The sequence below is a fragment of the Akebia trifoliata genome, chromosome 8 (genome assembly GCF_017979445.1).
Source record: "Akebia trifoliata isolate Shusen 1 chromosome 8, ASM1797944v1, whole genome shotgun sequence".
Taxonomy (NCBI): Eukaryota; Viridiplantae; Streptophyta; class Magnoliopsida; order Ranunculales; family Lardizabalaceae; genus Akebia; species Akebia trifoliata.
Window position 1 is genome coordinate 47,503,704 of NC_141382.1, and position 24,421 is coordinate 47,528,124.

The 24,421-nt window shown below is 34.8% G+C and overlaps 2 protein-coding genes across 2 annotated transcripts; both read left to right on the forward strand.

Annotated features, from left to right (window-relative positions):
• Positions 1–5,018: 5,018 nt before the first annotated feature.
• On the forward strand, positions 5,019–12,949 carry LOC147397316 (uncharacterized). The gene is made up of 5 exons (XM_086452872.1): positions 5,019–6,053; positions 6,862–6,944; positions 7,305–7,416; positions 11,630–11,682; positions 12,591–12,949. Exons 1-5 carry the CDS (start codon positions 5,078–5,080, stop codon positions 12,732–12,734), a joined length of 1,368 nt encoding a protein of 455 aa, XP_086308998.1. The 5' UTR covers positions 5,019–5,077; the 3' UTR covers positions 12,735–12,949.
• Positions 12,950–15,710: 2,761 nt separating this feature from the next.
• LOC147397317 (D111/G-patch domain-containing protein) lies at positions 15,711–22,368 on the forward strand. Its single transcript, XM_086452873.1, has 8 exons — positions 15,711–15,953; positions 16,064–16,203; positions 16,347–17,358; positions 17,664–17,755; positions 18,727–18,801; positions 19,423–19,484; positions 20,622–20,691; positions 21,397–22,368. The coding sequence occupies exons 1-8, from the start codon at positions 15,824–15,826 to the stop codon at positions 22,135–22,137; spliced, it is 2,322 nt and encodes a 773-aa protein (XP_086308999.1). The 5' UTR covers positions 15,711–15,823; the 3' UTR covers positions 22,138–22,368.
• The last annotated feature ends 2,053 nt before the right edge of the window (positions 22,369–24,421 follow it).

The window sequence follows — 24,421 nt, forward strand, 5'->3', positions numbered from 1 at the left end:
ATCTAAAATTTACGATTATTTATCCTAAAAATATATTTCAAAGTTCATATATATGAAATTATAAACAAGTGTTAATAAAAAGATGATTAAATAACGTTTAAAATGTGAATTGTAAATGGAAAAGGATCAAAGATATTTTAAAAATCACAACCATTTTAAGTTTGGGTTCGAGTAAATCTGATAACCTGGCATTAATGCCTGAACTCAACCCAGTTTAATTGGTCAAATTCTTTTTGCTCAAACCTGACCCAAGGTCAAGTTGAACCCATCAGGTTTGGATTTGGGTTTGGCCTGCCTGAGTGTTAGCCCAAGGATTTGGGTTTTGATGATGGCCAATCGGATAAGCATTTGATTTGATAGCCAAATATGTTCCAAAGAAAATAACTTAATTCTATGATATAGAAAATGTATAAATTATAATATAGTATTTTAGATACATAATCCTGATGTATGTTTGTATTTTATATGTCAAATTGGATTGGATCTCTACTCAAACCCAATCCAAGGGTTACCAGATTAAATTTGGTTGTGATCCTACAAGAACCCGATCCAGTATGCATGGAATAGCTTTGATTCTTATCCGAGCCAATCTATTGACAGTCCAACAACACAAACCATCAATTTTATTGATGGTTTCCAATCATTAAGGCTTATTTTGGTATACCAACCTCAAGAGAATGAGCCACTTTTAGAAAGAATGTTGTTGGTTGGGCAAAATTTGGGTGGTAAGAACAACGATCATTGAGGTATTCAAGGCCTATATCAAAATTATCGTGATTGAGTTTATTGTCCAAAGGAATGCAAGTAGTTGTCAATGCCATTGCCCACAAAGATCAGCAAGAGGCGAGTGCTTTTATGCTTCTATTAATCAAATCTTTTTTAGAAACATACACAGGAAATGCAGAGCGGAGCTATTAAAGAGCCTATGGGGACAATTGCCCCCACAAAACTTTTTTTTGGATGGTCTTAAATATTCTTTAATTTGAGATACCCTTTATATTTTCAACTAATTACATGCCCCAACCACTTTCCCCTTAAATTTTTGAAAATGACATTGTCTCTTGACTTGAGCCTTCTCTCATGGATTAAATGGAAATGACCTAAATATTATTTTTTTAACTTCCAACCAAAAACCTTTGAATTTCTCCACAAACCCATTCATCTTCAAACACTCCAATTGTAGCATTAACTACATTGTGCTCCCACTACAAGAAAATCCTAACTCCGACCCTGAGGATATAAGAGGGGAGATGCCCTTGCAGCAAGACAATCATGCTAACAATATTATGCGTCTTTGTCCAAGGTTGTTAAGGGCAATAGGCATGGCCTAAGTAGTGGACCCCTTGCTAGCCTAAGTGAGATTGAAAAGCCAACAATTAGTTATTTTTTTAATTTATATATATGGGTCAGGTTCCATGTACACACCTATCTACTTATATATCTACAACGTGTTTTGTCTTATGTGAGCTAAAAGTTTTGGATTGAGCTGATTTTTGGTGAGAGTGATTTCCATGGCAAGGAGATCATCATCACCAAAATCAGCTAATTCTAAAATTTATAACCCCATATTTATGAGTTGAAGAATCGTGAACCATCCCTATTTTGTAAATCACTTTTAATGAGGTTAAAAGTTTTGGATTAAACTGATTTTTGGTGAGGATGATCTCCTCGTCACAGAGATCAGCCTCACCAAAAATCAGTTCAATATGAAACTTTTAGCCCACAGGACAAAACACATTGCAGATATATGAGTAGATATGTGTGTACACGGATCTTGACCATATATATATAATGATAAAAAGGTAAATGTTATTATCAAGATAATACTAAATTATAACTACTAAGCAAACTTGTAAGTCAACACAATTAATATATAAGCAAAATGGCAATAATGTAATTGTAAATATTAAAGTAATTTGATGATCCACAAATCGTTATTATTATAATAAGGAGAAGGCTAGATAGGTGTTTATTGACGCCAAAACTTGGAAGAACAAAAATGCCTTACCCTTTACATCTAACTTATTATTATTATTAAGGTCATTTTTATCAAAATGAATAAAATTATAATTTCACAACCCTATAATTATGTTAGTTAGTTTTCTAAAATAATAAAATTTCTTTTTTATTATGTTATCTTCAAAATAGTCTTAGTTAATATTTTAAATTACAAAAACACATTTACAATATATTAGAACAACCCCAATAGTGTCTCAAATTTGGGTGACTCCAAGAAATATTATCCAACAGGTCAAATGCCCTCTAAAAAATGAAATATGTTAAAATCAATGTTATATTTGACATTAATTTTGAAATATCTTAAAATTTGTGAAAAAATAGCATTGTAATTTTTTTATTATACCAAATTACCATTCAAATCATATCAATGATAGTTTTTGAGATAAATCATTGGTTACACACGTGCTATATATATATATTTAAAAGAAATTATTATTAATTTTTTTTTTTAATATTTGAAAATTAAAAAAAAAATTTAATATTGTACCTCATGAAAAGTATTTTATATATATATAATACATCTATTATTCCAATGGTATTGGATAAATAGCATTGCTATTGGATAGGCTCTTAAATGATTAAGTAGGAAAAATAAGATTATATATTTGAAAATTAAAAAAATATATATATTTTTAAAAAATAATTGTAATAATATGTAAATCCTAAATTTTGCAATACATGAGCATTTGCACATGCCACCTATTAATTTTTCATTATCTTAATAACACTCGCACGTTCAGTTAAATAGTTGAGACTAAGTACTCTTTAAAGCACAATTTATACAAGATTATTTTATAAAACTATCCTTTTAATACCAATGTTTGAAATCCCACACGTAATTAAGGCCCAAGCTTAATTGGATGATCTTAGTTAGTTGGCTTAAGTATAAATTTCTCCGACCTAATCAATTAAAGACATCTCTCGATCAAGTATCCTCATCTATGCTATTTATTAAGATCATAATTATCCCTATCGGTATTAGTTATAAATCTGACTACTTATACCAACCAATGGTCTTTCACCATATTTTAGGAAATGATTAAAGCTTGGATTATTTATTTATTTATTCATTTTTGTGGACTTAGATTTGTGGTTCAATTTGTCGACGTACCCACCGCCCAAAGTGCCCTACTGGGTTGGTCACCAATGATTACTAAATTACGCTTTTGCACAAGCAAGACATTCAAAAAGAATATTGTAAATATAGATCGTACAAATAAGGAAGCACTGTCAAAAGTGCATTACATGGGTCGATTCCGATAGTTACATCTTCTTTCTACCTCCATTGTTATTTATTTTTATGAATGGCAAATTGACTCGATTGACAATCGAATCCCTTTCATCTCATCGGATGATGCTCAATTGAATCGATTCGATTGATATTCAGATGAAAGATTGATGCCCTTCGAAGCATTTAAAAAGAAAAAAAAATTGAATTCCTAAGAAAAATGTTTAAGCATATTTTAAAAGAGGAAGTTAATTAGCTACCCTTCCGCGAGGCCCCCGAAAGTGGGATGTACGTATCAGGCATGACTAACCATATATCCCCTGCTCAACATGTAAGTACACCCTCACTTTAACCATCTAGTTATGTTATGTGTGAAACATCTTTCCCCAATCTCTCCATTGTACCTCATCATGAAAAGTATCTAGGGTCGTCCTAGAACACTCTATTTAAAAAAAAAAAACTTTTATTTGACAATATTTTCCCTTAATAATAGGTCGTATTAGATTTACATTTCATTGAAGAGAGGTAAAACAATATCAACTTGTGTTTGGTTACAGGACAAGTAGCGTCTTTTCTAAGCACAGTTTAACAATTATCACCAACCACAAGCATGACAGTTTCCCCACAACCTCACAAATTGCGAGTCTCCTTATATCATATATAGTAAGAAAGTTAGAACTAGGTAATTATTAGGTTAGGATTCGAGCAGGTTGATTCGGAATTTTTTTAATAAAAAAATTAAAAAAAATATACAAATGATGTTTTCAGATTTCTTACCAAAATTCATCATCTTAAATTCGGACTCAAATTTTGGATAAAATTCAACCTATTTTATGCCCTATTGGAAGTTCATGGAGATCAATGTGTAAATAGGCTTGAATTTAATCTTGAAGGATTGGCTCAATGACAATTTTGGACTAATAAGCGGTTAATGCCTTCAATTTTCAGTATGAGCATTAATTCCTTAGGGGCCACCTGCGAGGGTGCACCCTCCCTTACTTTGTGCGTGTGATGTGCAGGTGTTACACGTGCCTGAGAACTAGTCCCATGATTTATGGACAGGGCAAAACCCAAATATGGGTCCGGTCCACTATCTACAAGGATATTCGGTTATTAAAAAGAAAAAAAAGGCTGATTTTCCTTAAAAATGCTGTTAGCGCATTCAATTGGGCCCACCAGCAGATCACGACTTATTATAGTTTGTGAAACCCTTTCCTACCAATATAGTAAGATTTTGAACCATAAGGGCCGCTTTACTCGAATGGATTCCTACGTCAAATCCAACACCACAACCCTCTAAGTTTTATAAAAGAAAATTTTAAATAAAAAATAGATAAAAATTCAAAAAATAATTTTTTTAAAAACTAAATTCAAGATTTTGAAAATGAATGACTACTGAACTTCCACATAATTACATTAAAAATGAAATTCAATGATAAAAAATAACAGTTTTATTTTTATTTTTAAATTCATAGAATTTCATCCTCTAAGGGTGACCCTCAGTAAGGGTGAGATCCTTACTAACTTAGTAAGGCTAGGGAACTCTTACACTTTTAGATTTCATAATGTTGGTGATTCATCTTTAATCATTATTTTTATAAATAATCAATTTTTTCTAGGGATCAAACATCACTTTCTTATGTTAATGAGTATAGCAAATCATATTTTTTTTTACTTTAAATTTTTTTCTTGGAGTGTCTTTAACGACGTGTCCATCTATGGGGGATTTACATATTTTTACGACGCGAAGAGTTTGCATCAAACTCGTTTTCCTAAATCCTAACATTACCACGTGAGCTTCAAAAACTAGGGTTCGAAAATATTTCGCCCATGGCGGCAGTGGCTCTGCAACTGAGATCCAAATCTAGGGACATTCGAAACCCTAGATTTGTTCAACTCTTCTCATCTTCTTCAGATTCTAATAATGGGGAAGACAAGGATGAATCTAAATCTCCTTCTTCGATTTCTTCGTATTTCAGTGACGTTAAAGCGAGTCTCAAACAATCTTCTCCTCCACCTCGAAAGACCCCTCCCTCTACTCCCATGGAATCTTCTTCGTTCTCCTCCCAAAATCCTCCAAAGGTTGCTTCCCTAGAAGAAATCCGCAAAAACCTCGCTGAATTTCGTCGCAAATCTTCTGCATCTCCTCCAGTTGAGAAATCTTCGCCTTCTTCATCTTCATTTTCACAAACTCAAACTGTCTCATTTCAAGAGCTTTACAAGAGAAATGTGATCGAAAAGAGCGAAAAAGGGAACAATACAGTCGGAACCAACAAAAGCGGGAAACTGTCCTTTGATGCAATCCGTGAGAGCTTACGACAGCTTCGAACCAACACAAACCAGACTTCGAATGATCGATTCAAAACACAAGTTGATAGAGAGCGCAGCAATGCACTTGAGGGATACTCTCTTCAAGCATTCAAAGAAAGCTTAAAATTGACATCTGAAGATCGGGCCTTGAATCCTTCTTTGACATTCGGAGGAACGGAAACGTTGCCTCAATCAGTGTTTGCGAAGGAATTGGGGTCGAAGAAAGAAGGGGAGTCTCAGGATATGAAGACAGAGTTTGTGAAGATGTATAGTTACACTGAGTTGGGAGAAAAGCTACGGAAGCTTCGACCCAAGGTCGGTAAGGGAGGTAAGACTCGTTTTTCTGTGGGGGAATTGAATGAGAGGCTCAAGAAGCTGAGAGAAATTGAGGAGAAGGAGCTCGATTCGAGGATTGGGGGAGTTTCATTTAAGGACCTGAGGGAAAGCTTGGTGAAGTTAAAGATAACGACCGATGACAAAACAAAAAAATCCTCGTGTAAGTCATTATCTTGATTGGTTAGTAATTATTATAAGTTTGTAACTAATGAAATTGATGGTAGGGTTTATTTGTTGGTTAATTAGTTCTCATATATGTTTATTTCCTCCCTTTTTACCTACACAACACTAATTCTGTGGTTTACATTTTCACCAATTTCTCCATCTTTATGTATAACTGAAGCTATATAAAGAAAGTTGACCCTTTAAGGTATTACTTGTCTGTCAATCTTTACTAGTATTTTTATCCCATGAAATATTTTAACTCAAGTTGCGCTTCATACATTTATATATTAAAACCTTTAGTTTTTAATATATCCCTCCAGAGCTTTAGTTTTGACGTTTCTCTTTTCTAGCTTTATCTACCAATCATCTGCAAATAACATATACTGATCTATCCTCCAATACGAGGAGTCAGTCCATCTAACTAGTGCAAAAATATATTTTAGTGTCTTGATACAAACCTATTGTAACAGGAGACTCCCTTGTCTCACCACTGACTTTTCTAACATTAGTTACAACTCCAGCATACATGTTCTTCAACATACCAGTTTGGAACCCTTATTTCCTTGTAGCCTCCAAAATACTACAAGTTTTGTAGCAGTAATTTTTTGCCAATTGTGTTCAGCCGTACATTTCCTCACACAACTCAAGACTCCCATTAATATTAATTTCTTGTCATATTTATCCCTCCAAGCTCAAGGAGTAGATGTTTGGAAATGGTCATCATTCCAGATTTTTGTGTGTGTGTGTGTGTGTGTCTGTGTCATGTTTCATACTTGTGTTTATGATAAATTTCTTGTGAACAGTGCAGAGGCTCGATATCTTGGGTCATCTAAGAGGAACCCCATCCTTCATGCATGGAACTCCAAAGGACCATCTAGTTGAAAAGGCAAGTGATTGTCAATTTATTGCTAAAAGCCACTGGTTTTGGAAGAAACTTCTATTGTTATGCACATTCTTTTTAATTGTAAAATCTTTGAAGGCAATGATTTGTTGGAAATGAATTATTTAGCTACAAATTGTTAGCAGAAAGGGTTCCTGTTAGATTCATCTTTTGTCTCTTATCCATTTTTGAATTCATACTGATTTCTGAAGGATAGATCACAAGAGTTTTAGAAGTTAATGCATATTTTGTTGTGTTTGTAGTTTTCTTACCAATAATGAAGTACTTGGATTTTATTCAACATTTTAGAATGTTTATGATGCAATTATGTGGCTTGAATCTATAATGTTTATAAATATAATGCAGTATTTCCACCCAGATAACATGTCATCTGAAGAGAAGCTAAAATTGGAGCTCAAAAAGGTTAGAGATGAGTTTAAAATGTCAGAATCGGATTGTGGATCTTCACGTGTTCAAGGTAAAGGCGTTTATATTACATTATCTATTTATTTATTTTTGATAAGTATAAATTTGTTGAAACGAAAAGAACATACAAGATGGTTGAGATGACCAACCAAGAAAACAAAAGCCCCTAACTAGCACACCAAGTCTCCCAACGGAAAACGAAGTCTTCGAAGAAGACACCCTTGAGCTCAGGACATAATTTACTCGAAACGAATAAGAGGCTGAAAATATTAAGAACGATCTCCTGAGTTGTGTATACAACCCCCCCCTAAAAATTCTCCCATTCCTCTCCAACCATAAGCCCCAACAAGTAGCAAACAGAAGAAACTTTATTTATTTATTTTATTAAGGAGGATTGATTTATATATCTTATTTTTCTAGGCTCGAGTAAGTAACCTGTCCTAGAAAAATGAAACCAGATTATTTTCCACTTCCGTCTGATTTTTGTGGCCATTTGTATGCTTTTGCATGGATATGATTGATGTTATCTTGTATATTGAGGTTTATACCATACATGTTCACGTATCCACTGTTTTTCTAGTAATAATTGAAACATTTAAGATCATCAAGGAGTTTAACATGATTTGTGTTTCTAACTGTGCTCCTCAGGATACTAAGTGCTAAGTATTATGTATATGAAACTTATCCAATAAAAGAGGGAGTAACTAAGTTTGGATGGTTAAGGCCCAACTTTTTTTAAAGTCACTTGAACCTATAAGAAAAACTTTTAAGAATCTGCCCAGGTATTTGCAAATTCATTGGTTTCAAAAATTAACCGGACCAACTATGAAAAACTTGGGCCGATGAATATGAAAGAGCCAGGGAGAATATATCTCCTCGATCCTAACTCAGAGCACCACCAGAGCACCACCAGAAACGGTGTCCATCCAACATAGGGACTTCCCACATATCTGTTGATATCAGGGGGATTGTAGCCCCTAGAAAATCTCTAGTTCTCTACATGTCTGTGACAGGGTCATTACATTCCCTGACCCTGCTGAGCCAAAGGTGATGGATGCTTCCTCACTACTGACAGTCTGGCACCTATTATGATTTTTTTATGATAAGTATTATGATTTTTTTAATCACCTCTAAACCGATAAATTTTTCTGGAAGGAGGCAGTTGTGCTGCACTGAAAAGATTGGCAATTTTCACCTAAGCATTCATTTTTACTATTTTTTAAAATAAAGTTAAGAAAATTGAACAAATATACTTATCGCACAAAGAGCAAAATATTTCAATCGAGAAATAGAGGTACCTATTAATAAGAGAATGCCTGACAAGTCCCAATACAGTACTTGGGGTGGTTAAAAAAGGAAAATTGGGTGATTCTTTAGGGTTGATTCTCAAGGACTTACTGTAAGACAATATTTTTTGTTTGGTTAGTTTCTCTTGATAGGATTCTTACGTTGGATAATTTGATTGTGCGGGGGTGGATCATCCCAATTGCTGTCCCCTTTGCTTGAGAGATGGGGAATCCGTTGATCATATTTTAATCCATTGCCCATTCTCGTATAATATATGGTCTATTTTCCTTGATCTGTTCCATATAAACTGGGTTCTTCCTCGTAAGTTTTCCGCGTTGTTGGTAGAATGGACCAGTAATGCTTTCCAATCCAAAAAACGGGTACTGTGGACTATGCTTCCTGCGGCTATTGCTTGGGGGGTCTGGAAAGAGAGAAATAACAGAGTGTTTAACAATAAGACTAGTAGCGTCCATGCAGGTTACTTGGAGATCCTGGGGTGTTTATACATGTGGTCTAAGCAGGATATAGAGTTCGCGGGGACTACTTTTGATGACTTTGTATTTAGATGGCACTCTCTTTGTGATTATTGACGTTCTAATTTCGTTTTTCCTTTCTGTGTTGTTGTCCGGAAGGCCTTCTCGGCCTCCTTGTACCTCTTTTGCCTTCTTTATCAATATATTATACCTTTCATTTTTTTTTTTTAAGACAGTCTTGGTGTGCTTAAAGTATACCTTTTCAGGATCTCTATTGGTTGTCTGGAACCATCAGGGTTAGAGGATTGACTGGGGACAGTTGTGGAAGGGTAAGTTGACATATTCAAGTCATTTTTGGGTGTCTGACAAAGCAGGAACTAACTTTTCAGAATGCATAAACATCTTCTTGAACTCCTTTTCTTTTCTTCTATTGATGAAGATTCGATTAATGTGACTATATGGGTGTTTTTAGGGCTGTGGAACTTGTGTTCTACGCAGACCACTGGACTACTTCAGTTTTTTTCCCATTATTTTTAGTGGAGAAGGAAAAAAATAGAGGACTCAAGAGATGTGAGTTCTGCATGATAAGAAAGTGTTTTACCTGCAGTGAGTATCGGCAACTCTATTGCAATGTCTTTCTTTCTTTTCCCCCCCAGTTATTTAATGAAAAAGGATCCGACTCTGTTCAAGAGTTTCTTACACCGTTTCATTTATGACTTCATTTTTCATCAGTAACCATGAGACACTAAACTGTATCAAAGAAAGGAATAGACAGGGTTATTACATATCAAAATTTTAAAGCACCCTCATTGAAACAATGCGTCGGCTTATTTGTTGGCACTTTGGGGACATGACACTTGTATTCTCCAAGTTACTACTGCAAAATTTTGTAGGTTGAATAAATTGTCGGTATGTATTATATAATTGTACTGTACACAATTGACACTTTTTTATTTGTGGTTATGGATGTTTGCATTAAGAGGTAAAAGAGAACAAAAAATAATGATGCCAAAAATTGTTTGGGGTGGCTTGAAAAGGATAAACATAGTGTCTATTAGGGAAAAGTTGTTTGAGGAAGGAAAAAGGGAATTTAGAGAGAATTTATAAGGATTTGATATGAAATATTGATTTCATTAGAAGAGCGGCAAAAGAAGTTCTTGGGGAATCTTAAGGGAAAAGTCAAATCACAAAAAGAAACTTGGCAGTGGAGCAACAAGGTTCATAAGGTTATTAAAGAAAATAGAAAATAGGTTATGGTTTTGCACTTGATAGACTAGAAGTGATTTGCAATGTAGGGCAAAGGGTACACTACATAGGTGGGTTGTATAACTAAACGAATATGTTACTGTAAATTGTCTCCAAGTACGAATATGAATGATTCTTGCAAAGATTCAGTGATCACTCATAAAGCATTGTTTCTTATTTAATGTGAAATTGTGAAGAAACATCATTATCTAATAGTTGAATTTTTTTTATAGGCCAACAATATTATCAGCCTACAGCCTTTTAATAGATTGAATTCAAAGGGGAAGTGTCAATTTCAATGTCCAATCTCCATTCAAACTAAAATGGCTAAAAAAAAAGTAAGAAAGTAGGTTGAAATTTGCTCTAGAAAAAGATAGAGTAGCAACTAAAGTAATAAATTGACTTCTTCTTAGGACTACCTAGCTGAACTTCCCATTAGATTCCCCAGCAAGTGTTGCCCTTCAAAAATATACATCATCGAAACTGCTTAGAAACAACAATAATGAAATTTTAACTCCATAAAGGCACAAAGGGAGATCACAGTGCCAATTCACATTAAATTCTCCACTAATAAGTAACTTACTAACAAAATTTCTGGGTTTTCTCACCCAAAAATCTCTTAAAACAACCTCAAATGAAAATTACACAATTTGGTAAGCTACACAGATGGCATACTCATAAATCTTTGCAAATGGAAGCATATAACATGTAGACCAATATATCCAATTTGCTAAAACTTGATTCAGGTTTCCCAATATTGCATCAATAAAACCTTCTTATACCTTTAAAAGCACAACAAACCCAAAGATTCCATCATACCCATGTGCATAGAATTCACATAACAGAGATGTAGATGTGGTGATGGGTGAATAGTAAGTCTAGGAAGTTAAAAAAAAAAAGAGCATCCAGGGACATCTAGGAATATATCCAATAGGAGTCAAAATAAAGGAAAGCGGCTCAAGATGGCCTGGAAATGTACAAAGAAGAGCTGTCATAGTTTGAAGGATCTAAAAGGGGTAAAAATTGACTTGGATGGAGGTAGTAAGAAACAATATGATGTAGATGCTTTGCCTGAGGTTTTGGCCCAAGATAGAGTTGAATGAAGGAATATGATTCGTGATGTTGGCCCCAATAACATCCATTGATATTCAAAGACTTGAGTGCCTGATTTTTTCCCCTTTTCCAATATCACCTCTCTGCCTTTTATTTTTCTTACTTGTATTCTAAATAATTTGTGTCTGATCTCTCATTGTTTTGCAGTGGCACAACTCACGACCAAAATCAAGCATTTATCATCAGTTTTGCATAAAAAGGTGACCTTCAGACCATAATTTCCTTTAGATTTTTTCAATGCTTTGTTTTTGTTATAATTATTTAACTTTTTGCCCTTGTGATCGTTAGTTTTTTTCAAGCTTCATAATCCTTAAAAAAAAAAAAAAAACTTCAGAATAGTTGGTCCAAAGTATTTCAGGATCTTTGAGAGCCTTAGCTATATTTCGTATTTATTTTGCATTGAATAAATCTTTACGTCTATTAAAAAAAACTATTCATATAACTGCACAAGACTTACTATAGTGTGAGTATTATCCTTTCTATATAGTGATTACAAAGCTTGAAAGAAATGGTGTTAAATCTTTGAACATCTCAATTTGTTAGGGTAAGATATAGATTTTTATTATCATGTAGTTAACCCATTGGAGTTCATTTGTACTTACTACCAACTACTGAAAATTGTGTATGTGGGTTCCTCATTATGTGCCATATTTCCCACAAATGTATTAATTGAAGTATTGATTACTTTCATTTCTTTTGCACAGAAAAATATGAAAATATATATAAAATGGAAATCCTAGTAATATGTCCTTTCAGTTACAATGGATACAAAACACACTTGAATTAGTAGTAGACATGGGTTTAGACAGAACTGAATGGAGGAGCAAGGTTCACTCAGCTGACTCCAAATTTTAGGGATAAGGCTCTGATGATAATGACGATGCTGGAATTTAGTACAATCTCCAAAGGGCTTTCTTATTGCCCTATAAGCTGATTGGGTTATGTTGTTTTTATCATTATGAAATCCTTCCACGTTAGGCAAAATAGCAGTTCTATCAATCATTAGTCATGATTTTTGTTGATAAAGTTTTAGGACAATCTTCCATAACCACAGTGTTACTCAAGGAATTGTAATTTAAGGAATTGTAATTTTACCGATATGATGCAGGATAAGCATTCTCGAAAGGGTCTTATAGCAATGGTCCAAAGGAGGAAGAAGCTTCTCAAATATCTCCGAAGAACCGACTGGGATTCTTACTGCTTTGTTCTCGATAAGCTTGGACTCAGGGACAATCCAGATTACAAACTCTAGGCACCAGTGTCCCTATAAACCCTTGTATGTTATCTACAAGAAGGAAAAAAAGATAGATTTAAGTTACTGGCAAATTTTTTTTTTTTTAATTTCTTTTCATTTTGTCAAGTAGCTGTGTTTTACTTTTTTTTTTTTTGTTTTTTGTTGAGAATTTGTATAAATTCTTCGAATAATGAATTTTGCTAATTAATCATCCATCCCCCTTTCAACCTCAATGTCCTATTTTCTTCGACCTTCAAATCTCAAGAACAAGATAAGATTTTTAACGATGTTGAAGTTAATGGGGTCTTTTTTTTCCCCCTTTTTGGAAGAAATCCAAAACCTTCATTTGTTTAATCTTTGAATTTTAACTGAAACTGTAACAGATCTATCCAAATCAAGCTTAACAGACAATCCTGCCAATTAATGGCCAAATGTGAACTTGATTACTAAGCTCCCAAGCTTGAAATCAGATCCATCGGGGTATTTGTACACACTGAAGCCAGCTATTCCTTTTTCCTATTTGACTGGGTAAGGCAAATATTTCCATCAGCAAAATCTATACTACGATTTGTTGAGTGAGTTGATATCATTCAAAACATAATATGAAGTCCTATGTATAATCCACATTTTTACTCCCATTATTCAAGGTTCTAGGCGCTCCCGATCTTTCAAGTTTATTTATTTATTTTGAAGTTGTAACACTTGAAACATCTCCAGCCTCTCCCCCTTACAATGAATTACTCTGGGTACTCCATGCACTCTACCTAGGTTTTTTTTATTCCATGTTTACTTGATACAACATGTTTAGATTCAAAGTCTTGAAACTGTTAGAAGGAACTTTTTCAAATGTGCCAAAATTAAGATTACAGGACATGGATGAAGAGAACACGGATGTTTGATAATCCCATTGACCCCATCTTCACCTCCATTAACCACTAATCTCTTGTTTGCATAGTCAGAAAAAAAAAAAAAAAAATGGATGAGAGCATTGTCAACCAGTAGGCACGTATTGAAATAATATTTTCTTTAAAAAATATAAATCATGTTGACATTAGGCAATTAACATAAACTTATCCATCTCGACAAGGTCCTGCTGACATAGATTTTACTTAAAAAAATCATCGTTGTGTTGGATGAACCCTCTCAACATGGGCATAACCATGTCAATAACACCTTGTTGAAGTCACTTTAATGGTGTTAATAACAACTTATTGACATCACTTTAATGGTGCTGACATGAGTTTTGCTGCAAAAACATAGTCATTGTATTGGACGGCCCTTGACGACATGGATAAGGCCTTAATATTTGATGAATAATTTTGAAACTTTTGTTTTTGAAACTCATTATGAAAAAAACAAAGGGTTTTTAATTCAAAAGGTTTAGATATCTGAAGTTCTACAAAATTTTGGAATGCTTATAAAAGTGTTGGTTTTAATTCAAAATAAAAAATAGAATTGTCCTAGAGTGATTGTGTAGGACACTGTACTCGACGCTAAGTTAACGTGGAAATACACACAAAAACATTGATGTTTTTCACTTGTATCTTGAGAAAAAAAATCTATGGTTGCGTGTACACCTCCACATCAGCCCAATGTCAAACATGGTGTCCTTTGCAATCACTTAGCATTTTCCAAGAAAAGGAGAGCCCATCGTCACGTGACTTTTACTATTATGATGAGAGAAGGTGGGGTAAAAGTGGTTTGACACCAAAATTTGGATCTCACAAATGCTCCTACCTTTGCATTTAAACTTAATATAATCAAATAATCATTTTTGTCAAAATCAAGAAAATTTGCAATCCTACTATGCATATTATACAGTTTCAAACTTTTATATATATATATATATGGGTCTCGTTCAGCACCAAACATTTTGGCCAACATTTTAGCCAATCATTTTTGTCCTACATGGGTTAGAAGTTTTGGAATGGGCTGATTTTTGGTGAGGATGATTCATCCTCACTAAAAATCAGCCCATTCCAAAACTTCTAGCCCCATGTTTACAAGTTGAAAAATCGTGGACCGTTCATTTTTTGTAAATCATTTTTGATGGGGTTAGAAATTTTGGAATGAGCTGATTTTTGGTGATAATGATCTCCTCACCGTAGAGATCATCCTCACCAAAAATCAGTCAATTCCACCGTAGAGATCATCCTCACCAAAAATCAGTCAATTCCACCGTAGAGATCATCCTCACTAAAAATCAGCCCATTCCAAAACTTCAAGCCCCATGTTTACAAGTTGAAAAATTGTGGACTGTCCATTTTTTGTAAACCATTTTTTATGGGGTTAGAAATTTTGAAATGAGCTGATTTTTGGTGATGACGATTTCCTCACCGTAGAGATCATCCTCATAAAAAATCAGCAGATTCCAAAACTTCTAACTTATGTTTTGAAAAATATTTTGCCAAAATGTGTGGTGCTGAACATTTCCCATATATATATATATATATGGTTCCCGTTTAGCAACAAACATTTTGGCAAAACATGGGTTAGAGGTTTTGGAATGGGCTGATTTTTTGTGAGAATGATCTCTACGGTGAGGAGATCATCATCACCAAAAATCAGCCCATTCCAAAACTTCTAATCCCAGTTTACAAGTTGAAAAATCGTGGACCGTCCATTTTTTGTAAATCATTTTTGATGGGGTTAGAAATTTTGGAATGGCTGATTTTTGGTGATGATGATCTCCTCACCGTAGAGATCATTCTCATAAAAAATCAGCTCATTCCAAAACCTCTAACCCATGTTTTGAAAAATGTTTTGCCAAAATGTTTGTTGCTGAACGGGGACCTATATATATATATGGGAAATGTTCAACACCCTAAGCTTTATATATATCAAAAAATATGGGTTTGAGATTTTGGATTGAGCTGATTTTTTTTGGGAGGATGGCCGCTATACTCTTGTAAAATCTTTAATTAATATTTTAAATTACGAATAAGCCCTTTCTAACTTATAACACAAGTGCGTTTGCACAAGCCACCGCACATCAAGATAACGAATATGCCAGATCAGGTACGGTACATTTAGCCTTGCTCGCGCGTCAAAATAAAAGCGTCCCGTAGTTCGATCAGTTGGTCTGGTGAGGTCTGCTAACTTGCGCAATGGGTGGAGGAAAGAGAAGGTACAACAGAGGAAGAGGAGGTGGAGGTTCTGCTCGTGCTCTCTTCGTCGAAGGTGGTCTCTTATCAGATTGGCAAAACGATTCTTCTTTGCCCTCCTCTTCGTCTCGAGGTTCTATCTCCTCTCATGAAAACCCTAATACAAGTTTCGAATCTTTATTAACATCTCTTCTCCTTTTCTTCGAACTTGATTTTCATCTCTTCTTCGATTTCTATTTGCAGGAAAAACCCCTAAAGAAAATTCTAAATCTGCATTGAAACCAGGCAAATTCGATAGATCGAAAACGTCTGTTTCTAAGAATGGATCTGGAAAATCTAGCGGAAATGCTTTCGGGTTCGATTATCCGGTCATCGATGCTCAGGTACATTGGTTTTGGATAAAAAAATTTACTTTTTTTTTCAAAATTTAGTGGGCTAATGTTTAGAGTCTTATCTAATATGAATCGAAGAAGCAATTTTCGTATCTGGGTTTTGTTTGGTTTGGTTGAATTTGGATTGATTTCAGGCAAAACTGGGTTCGGAATCGTGCCTTGGAGGAAATAATAAAGACTGCAATTTTAATGATTCAATTGTTTTAGTTGATTACAAGGAGACCCAAATTGTTGCTTATTTAGATCAGACACCTTGTGCAAAACCCATTGGTTCTGGGGAAGTTACTTATGATTATGGTTCAAGTTCAGTACTGGGTGAAAGCAATCATCACAGAGGTTTGGGGTTCTGCAAAGATGATGAATCTGATGAGATCCCAACTGGTGTGGGGTCCTCCTCGGCAAAGAAGGAAGACGGCTTAGGGTTAGATTTCAATCTATCACCCACTAATAAGGAAATTTGTACTGAAATGAGTTATAACCACAGAGAATTTGTTCAAAATGGAATAAATAAAGATTTGAGGATGAAGGATTTGTCTCCTGAGAAGAATTCGGGTTTTTTGTCTATTGGAGGTTTGAAGTTGTACACACAAGATATTTCTGACGAGGAAAGTGATGATGGACTTATGGATGATGATGATGACAATGATTCGGTTGATGAAGGAAACTCGGATTCTTCAGATCAAAGCAATTCAGATGGGTCATCTGAAAGCGATGATGATTCAGAGAGCATGTCTTCTGATAGTGGTTCTGATATCGATGATGAGGTGGCAAGAGATTACTTGGAAGGAATTGGGGGGAGTTGTGAAGTGGCGAATTCAATGTGGTTGATGAAACATGCCTTGGATGTCTCAGATAAAGATAGTTCTTCAAACAGTGGCAGTGATGAGAGTTCAGAGAATTTGAATGCGATTGCTTTGCTGAATGTGTCGAAGGAGTATGGTATGAAGAAGCCACAACCAAGAAAGAAGGGTTTTGTGGGGTCTCGAAGAACTGGAGTTGCTATGGATGTTGGGTCACGGGCTTTGGATGATCTTTTGTTTGTAAAGGATCCTAGAACTTCTTCGGGTAAGAAGAAGCACGTTTCTCAATTCCCTAGGTCTTGGCCTTCTGAGGCCCAAAAGAGTAAAAATTTCAGGAACATTCCAGGTAAAATATTTTCTTTGCTTATGATTATCTTGGGCAATGCATACTTACACGATCTTCTTTGGACATTACATTACGAGTAATGTTTATGACCGAGGCTGGAAGGTGGCTTCTTCCCATCTTCCAACCCTGCCGTATCTTCTTGGTGATATCTTTTCTATATTTTCTTCTATTTCAAAATGTCTTGCTGATGTTACTTGATGCCATTTCTATGCTTATATTCTATTGTGTTTGAGGTGGTTTGACTATTTATTCTCTTGGAGATTCTCTTAATTGATAGCTTCATATTATTCTAATGGTTCATTTAGGTGAAAAAAAGAAACATCGTAAAGAAACGATTGCTGTCAAACGACGAGAAAGAATGATTCGTCGTGGTGTTGATCTCAATCAAATAAATTTGGTAACATGTTTTATCTTATGTATTTATTGTTAATATGGTTATCTAGTTTTAATTGGTCTGAAGTTGCTTTAGCTTAGTGAACTTTATTTTTCCAAATTTTTAGAATTTGTTTTTATTTTCCCCACTTGTTTAGATTTTTATTATTTATCATTTATTTCATTCAGGTTTTTACACCATAGATCCAATCCTTGGATTGGGAACTTGTTGGGTTATATTCAGGCATTTGTTATGAGTCATGACTATGCCTTGTGAAAAAGTTATTGCACAGTTTACAACCATAGTTTGCATTTTTGCTAAAGCTAGTAGGTGATGTTAAGAAAAAATGAGTAAAATATTGATCTTGCTCTTGATTCAACAAATTGGAATATAGTTACTGTTGTCAAACTAATGTGTTCAACACTAAAACCAAATTAAGTTGATTTTGAAATATGTTGAAAAATACATCTTTGAACTCAGATGAAATCAATCGAGTTTTATGATTTAGTCATGTTTTTAGTTATATTTGGAAGCTATATCTTATATGCGCTATCAACATTTATATATCAAACGCTAAACATGCACCACACATTGGTAGAACAAGATTTTCTTATCATTATTACCAAGTACAAACATAAATTTTGTAGTTAAGGTGGTTATGTAGTATGCAGGTGTAGCTCTATTGAACTTGTAAGTATGATAAATGGATACGATTTTTTGACTTCTGTTGTTGTACCTTGCTCAGTCAAAAACGGCCATATTGTTGGACACTGGATTGTTCCTTTTATATTCATCTAGTATATTGTTTCTCTATCCTTGTTGAGCTTTCCTGTCCCTTTGCATTGTTTGATTTTTTTGAACTAAGGTCATGTTATCAGCACACTTCTTTGCATTGTTTGATTTTCTAGTTAGTCTAGTTGTATTTAATTAATCAACTTTGCGAAGTTTAGTTGAATCTCCCATAAATTAACATTTGTGATGTTGCAAACTTGTAGAAATTAAGGCAGATGGTCTTGGATGAGGTGGATATGCTATCATTCCAACCCATGCATTCTAGAGATTGTTCCCAGGTATGGTGTTAGTACATTTCTTCTTCTTTTGAGTTCCTTATTTACACAAGCAAACTTGCTGGGAATGCATTGGCATGCTCTTAGCTTATTTTATTAGTCAATAGTCATTGTTTCATGTGAATTTTTTTCGGAAATGGTTAATATGGTCAACAAGAATGATTTTTTTGCTGATCATGATTCGATTTTAATCTGGAAATATGGCCAAGGCATCATTTTCCTTTTAACCATTTGAGCTTGGTAATTTTTTTTTGATTTTTGATAAGTAAGGTTGGTAATCTTCTAAATGATAGGATATAATAGTCCAAAAAAAGGTGGAAATGCCAGAAGTGTCCAGAAAACAAATGATATTTCACTTTGTTACACGAGATGCCTTGTAATTATTATTCATCTAAGGAATAGAAAATCTCTCTCTCTCTCTCTCTTAAAATTTTAATTCTTTAGAATAAAGGTTAAATATATATCTGTTTTACTTTTGCTAGGTTAAAGACCCTTAAAGAATTTAGTCCTAATAGTGTTTACCAAATGTTCTTGTTTTTTGTTTCTCATTGTTTGTTTTTTCTTTAGTCGTTTTAGGCATCATTAGTTCTTTTATTGTTTTCCATTGGTCCTGAATATCTTTAGGTACAAAGGCTAGCCTCAATTTATCGCCTACGAAGTGGTTGTGAAGGTTCTGGCAAGAAAAGGTAATTACCCCTCCCCCCCGGTTTGTGTGTGTGAGCAATCTGTAGATCTAAAATTATTCCGATTTCTTGTGATTCGGGCTGAAGATTATGATACAATATGAAATGGAGGTTATTAATAGGTTGGCATCAATCAAATTTATACTCATATGATTTTGACTTGCCTTGAAACAATAGAGTTGCTATTATTAACTAAATAACATATAAATTCCAGGAAATAGGAGTTGTAGAATCCTTGCAACTGAGGTGTTCCATTGATGTTTTGAACGAAAGGAAATTCTATTGTGCATAACAAGCCTCACCTTTACATGCAAGAAAATTAATTTTCTTACAAATACTGTGTCCATTTGCTTCTACTCTGCCCAAGCACCTACTCTTTTGACGCGTTCACTACACCGTATGTTTATGCAGTGATGGTTGGTTGGGGCATCCTTTCCCTTGAGAATCATAGTTAAGCTTTCATTGGATTTTTCTTTTTTTTTCTTCTGTCATTCTTTGTCCAGTAACAAGTTTTATTGGATTGGGATTTCCATTTCATTTTGATCAAGTAAGAACAAAGAGTGATTAACACACAAATAACCAGGGAAATGTCATTTGTGATTTCTTTTTTCTCTTCTTATAATTATTAAGGGAGCAATTTGATGAGAGAAATGGAGAAGTAGTTGCCAAGAAAAAGAGGGCATGAAATTGAATTCTCTATATAAAATACAGACCTTGAAATACGCTCTTCGGCTCATAAATCTAGCAAGTGGTCACAACTTTCTCTCTTTTCCTTATATATTTGAGTTACTCATCACCAAATTTGTTGAAGAATGTTGGAATGCCTCGTGATAATGCTAAACACTTTGTTTGAGTGCCTAAGTGTGAAGGTGGACTGAGTCTTCCTACTCTTGGATATCCATGGGACTGTGCACTGCTTCTGTTAATGACTTCTGGGTGTTGCATGATATTGTTAGCCGATTTTATTGATCCACAGTGATGAATATCTATAGTGATTGAGCTGATTCGACGTTTTTCCATGGAAGTAATAAAGAGAAATTTTGATTTGTCTGGCAGCTAGCTGCTGATTTCCTGTAAATAATGTATGTACATGCATGAGGGATTTGTGTGCTAATATTAAATATTGATTTGCTTTTTCAGATTCATAACTGTGACGCGAACGGGGCATACTGGCATGCCAACATCTACTGATATGCCCCGCTTGGAGAAGGTACGTGCATTTAAATTAGTTCTAATCTGTCCTGTGAGTCTTTTTTGAATTTTCCTTGGGCGATTACAGACTTGCAACCTTCTTTGTGCTTAAGGTTTCTGCATTGAGAATTCAGTTATTACCAGTCATTCTTCTATATTCTAACTGCATCAGGTGATTGTGGAGATTTCCTCAAACGAGTTATTACATGCTTATTGCATACTAGGAATTTTCCCATGTAAGAGGGTAATTCGACAGTTTGGAATTTACTCAAATGGTAGAAAATTTGGTGAGGGTATAGTCCTGCGGTCCTGCTCAAAATTTGTAAACATGCACAAAAAAAATAAAAATAAAGCTGATGATAAGGTGTAATCATGATAGTCTTGTAATCATGTAATCATTTTGACACAATTGAGTTGGTTGACCAGAATCAGCCATAAAAACGGTGGGCACAAAACTTTTGACTGATCCTTGAAGTGTTACACTCAAAATAACAAATGAGTTATTGGGTAAAAATCTATTCGTTTACCTGGACTGTGAAGTTGTACTTATCATATGTTGGTCCCATGGTTGGTACCTCGACCTGTAGTGTACTCTCATCTTCAGGAGAAAGCTATTTTCCTGATCAAGGAGGATGATCAAGTTTTAAATTCGAAGTATTCAAATCCTCTTTCTGTATATCCATATCACTGAATCTGAGATTTGTCCATTTGTTATGGATTTCAGCTGTTAGGAGCTGACGACGAGGATGATGATTTTGTGGTAAATCAAGAACCAAAGAGAACCAAAAAGGCTTCAAAATTTACTGGTCGCAGTCCACTGGAACCATACTGCTCCTTCGGTAGCAAGTTATCGAAGAAGTCTGGTCGACGTAGCAGTGAGGCAAGTGGGAAGAAACAGGCTGGTAGGCAGGGCCCCATTTATGCCAATCAGCCCGTGTCATTTGTCTCAAGTGGCACAATGCAGGCCAATCCCATGGAGGAGTTTACAACCATTGATTCGAAAGAGACCTGTAACACTTGTCATGAAAGTAAAGTTGACACGAGCTCCTCCAAGTTGGGTGGATTCGAGATGCACACAAAGGGCTTTGGGTCGAAAATGATGGCTAAGATGGGCTTCGTAGAAGGGGGAGGCTTAGGAAAGGACGGCCAAGGGATTGTGGCACCAATAGAAGCTATAAAAAGACCCAAATCACTGGGATTGGGTGTGCAATTCACTCAAACCAGTGACAGGCCAAGAACCGAGGGATCAGGTCTGCAATTCACTCGAACCAGTAACAAGCCAAGAACCGAGTCCAAAGGGACTGGAGCTTTCGAGAAACACACCAAAGGATTTGGCTCGAAAATGATGGCAAAAATGGGTTTTGTTGAAGGAATGGGTTTGGGCAGAGATGGACAAGGCATTGTCAACCCTTTGGTTGCAGTTAGGTTGCCAAAATCTCGAGGATTGGGTGCCGCCAAAGGTTAGACTGTTCTCTTTTCTGTCATGTTCTTCCCATCACTACCAAGGAATGCATGTCTGTATCTACACAGCTGTGATATTTTCTAGTAATCTTGTTACACTATTATTTCTGTGCCCTAGCTTTCTTTAGGTCTTGAATGGGCACTTCTTTAATTTGTTGTTTTCTTTTTGGTATTCATGGTAATGACATTGGGTTTCATTGAATCTCAATACAAATATTGCATCTCTAGGGAACCATTTATGTGGATTAGAGTGAAAGATAGTGTCTGTTTATAGTTTACCTTGTGATGTGCATCATCCTTGATGGATTAGTCTCTCATGATTGTTCGATCATTGGACTACGGCTCGGATAAATGATAGAGATATCTGAGGGGCCTTATGATATTTTCATGCTATTGGTTGCTAACACAAGAACTTGATCTCACATCCTAAAATTAGCACCATGGATCGACCATTGATCTTAATCATATAATAATCTAATTCATTCTTTTGAGTGGTTTGGCAAAACGGGTACATTAGTAATATACAATATTGGAATTTAGTTGGTAGATCTGATAGAACCTCATCGATCAAAAGTGTCGAAGAAAAAAATTATATATTGGGAATTGTAACATCATCAAAATTCGAAATCAAAATCTTATCAGCAGTGTAGGATTCCGACTCTATCGATTCGATCCAAATCTCTTTTAAGCCAAGTATAAAAAATAAAGTCATTTTTACTTATAAAAAAAAAAAAAAAAATCATCTTTGCACATATCAAAATAGGATTAAGATAGGGAAAATGACTATTAAAATCAAATTTATGAAAACTCGGAGCAAGAGGTCTCCACTTAGAAAATATGGACCGATCAAGACTATTTTCCAAACTTTTTTTTTTTTTTTATATACCTTTTAATTAAATACCCATACTAGCAGCCAAAAGAGTTGTTCTAAACTACTTACTTCCGGTGAAAGAGCCCTTCATTATTCAAAGACTCTTCGATAATATGACTCGCCAGTTGGGATATTCAAATGACACCATGACATGAACAAAGTTTGAGAACTGTAGATCTGTAAGCCTCGGGATACACATTTTTGGGGAAGTGCAATCATGTATCTTGGGGCGTTCAGATCTATGGTAACCGAACTTGTCGAGTCATGGAGTCTTTTGAGTATGCCACATGGCGAGTCATTTTACGACGACTTTAACTCAAACGGAAGGCTTCTTTAGAGTCCAACTAGCCTTAAAAAAGTTAGTAAGGATTTCACCCTTACTAAGAGTCCTTGGACTCACCTTGAGATATCAAAAAACATGATCCTATGCTTTAGGGTTGCAAGGGCAGAATTCTATGAAATTGGAATTTCTTATTTTCAAGAAAAGTTATTTGTTTTTACAATTTTAATTTTAAATTTCGAAATCAGATGGAAGTTCAACAGCAGTCCATTATTAAAACCTAAAAACCTTGGATTAAGTAAAAAAATATATATATATATATATATATATATATATGATTTTTTTTATCTAAGTTTTTTATTTTATTTTATGATAATTAGAGGGATGTGGTGCTGGATTGCTAATGTAGTAATCCATTTGAGCAAAATAACCCCTAGCAAGGCTTAAAATCTTAACAAACATGAGATTGATTCTGGTTCTAATGGTGATGGTGATGTAGACTGAGGTTTTGGACCTAAGTGGAGCAAAAGAAACAAATGAAGTGCAAAATAGAAGAGAAAGAAGTTCTGATTTTGGTTCAGAATCTGATGATGATGATGATCTTCAATCTGGTAAAGAAATTGATTTTCTAAAATGCTCCTATTATTTATAATTTTCTTTTACTTTTATTTTCATATTATTAGTTTGGCCCCTACAAGTGAAATTCTCTAGATCCGCCCCTGATGCCGAGGCATGATCTCTCCATTCGGACTTCTTCAAGAACTAAGTGATTCAAAGACTGATTGATGAAGAAGCATGGGTGAACGGGGACAAATTCGTTGATGGTCTTAAATATTTTTAACATTAAGTAGGTCTTTCAAAGTTTACAAAATTTTGTGATGGGAGCAAAGTTTTAAATTTGGGTCAATGACTACAAAGACCTATTTTTTTGTGAATATCTGAGATACCCGTGTTTTTAAACTAAAGACATTCTCGATCACTTTGAGAGCTAACAGAATATGACCTATTGCCTCATCTTCAATCTCTACCCAAAAAACCCATATTCTTGACCTTTTAAATCTTTAAACCCATTCGATTCTCTTGAAAATTGTATCTTGTTATAGAGGCTGACAATGAGGATACAAATTTTACATCAAG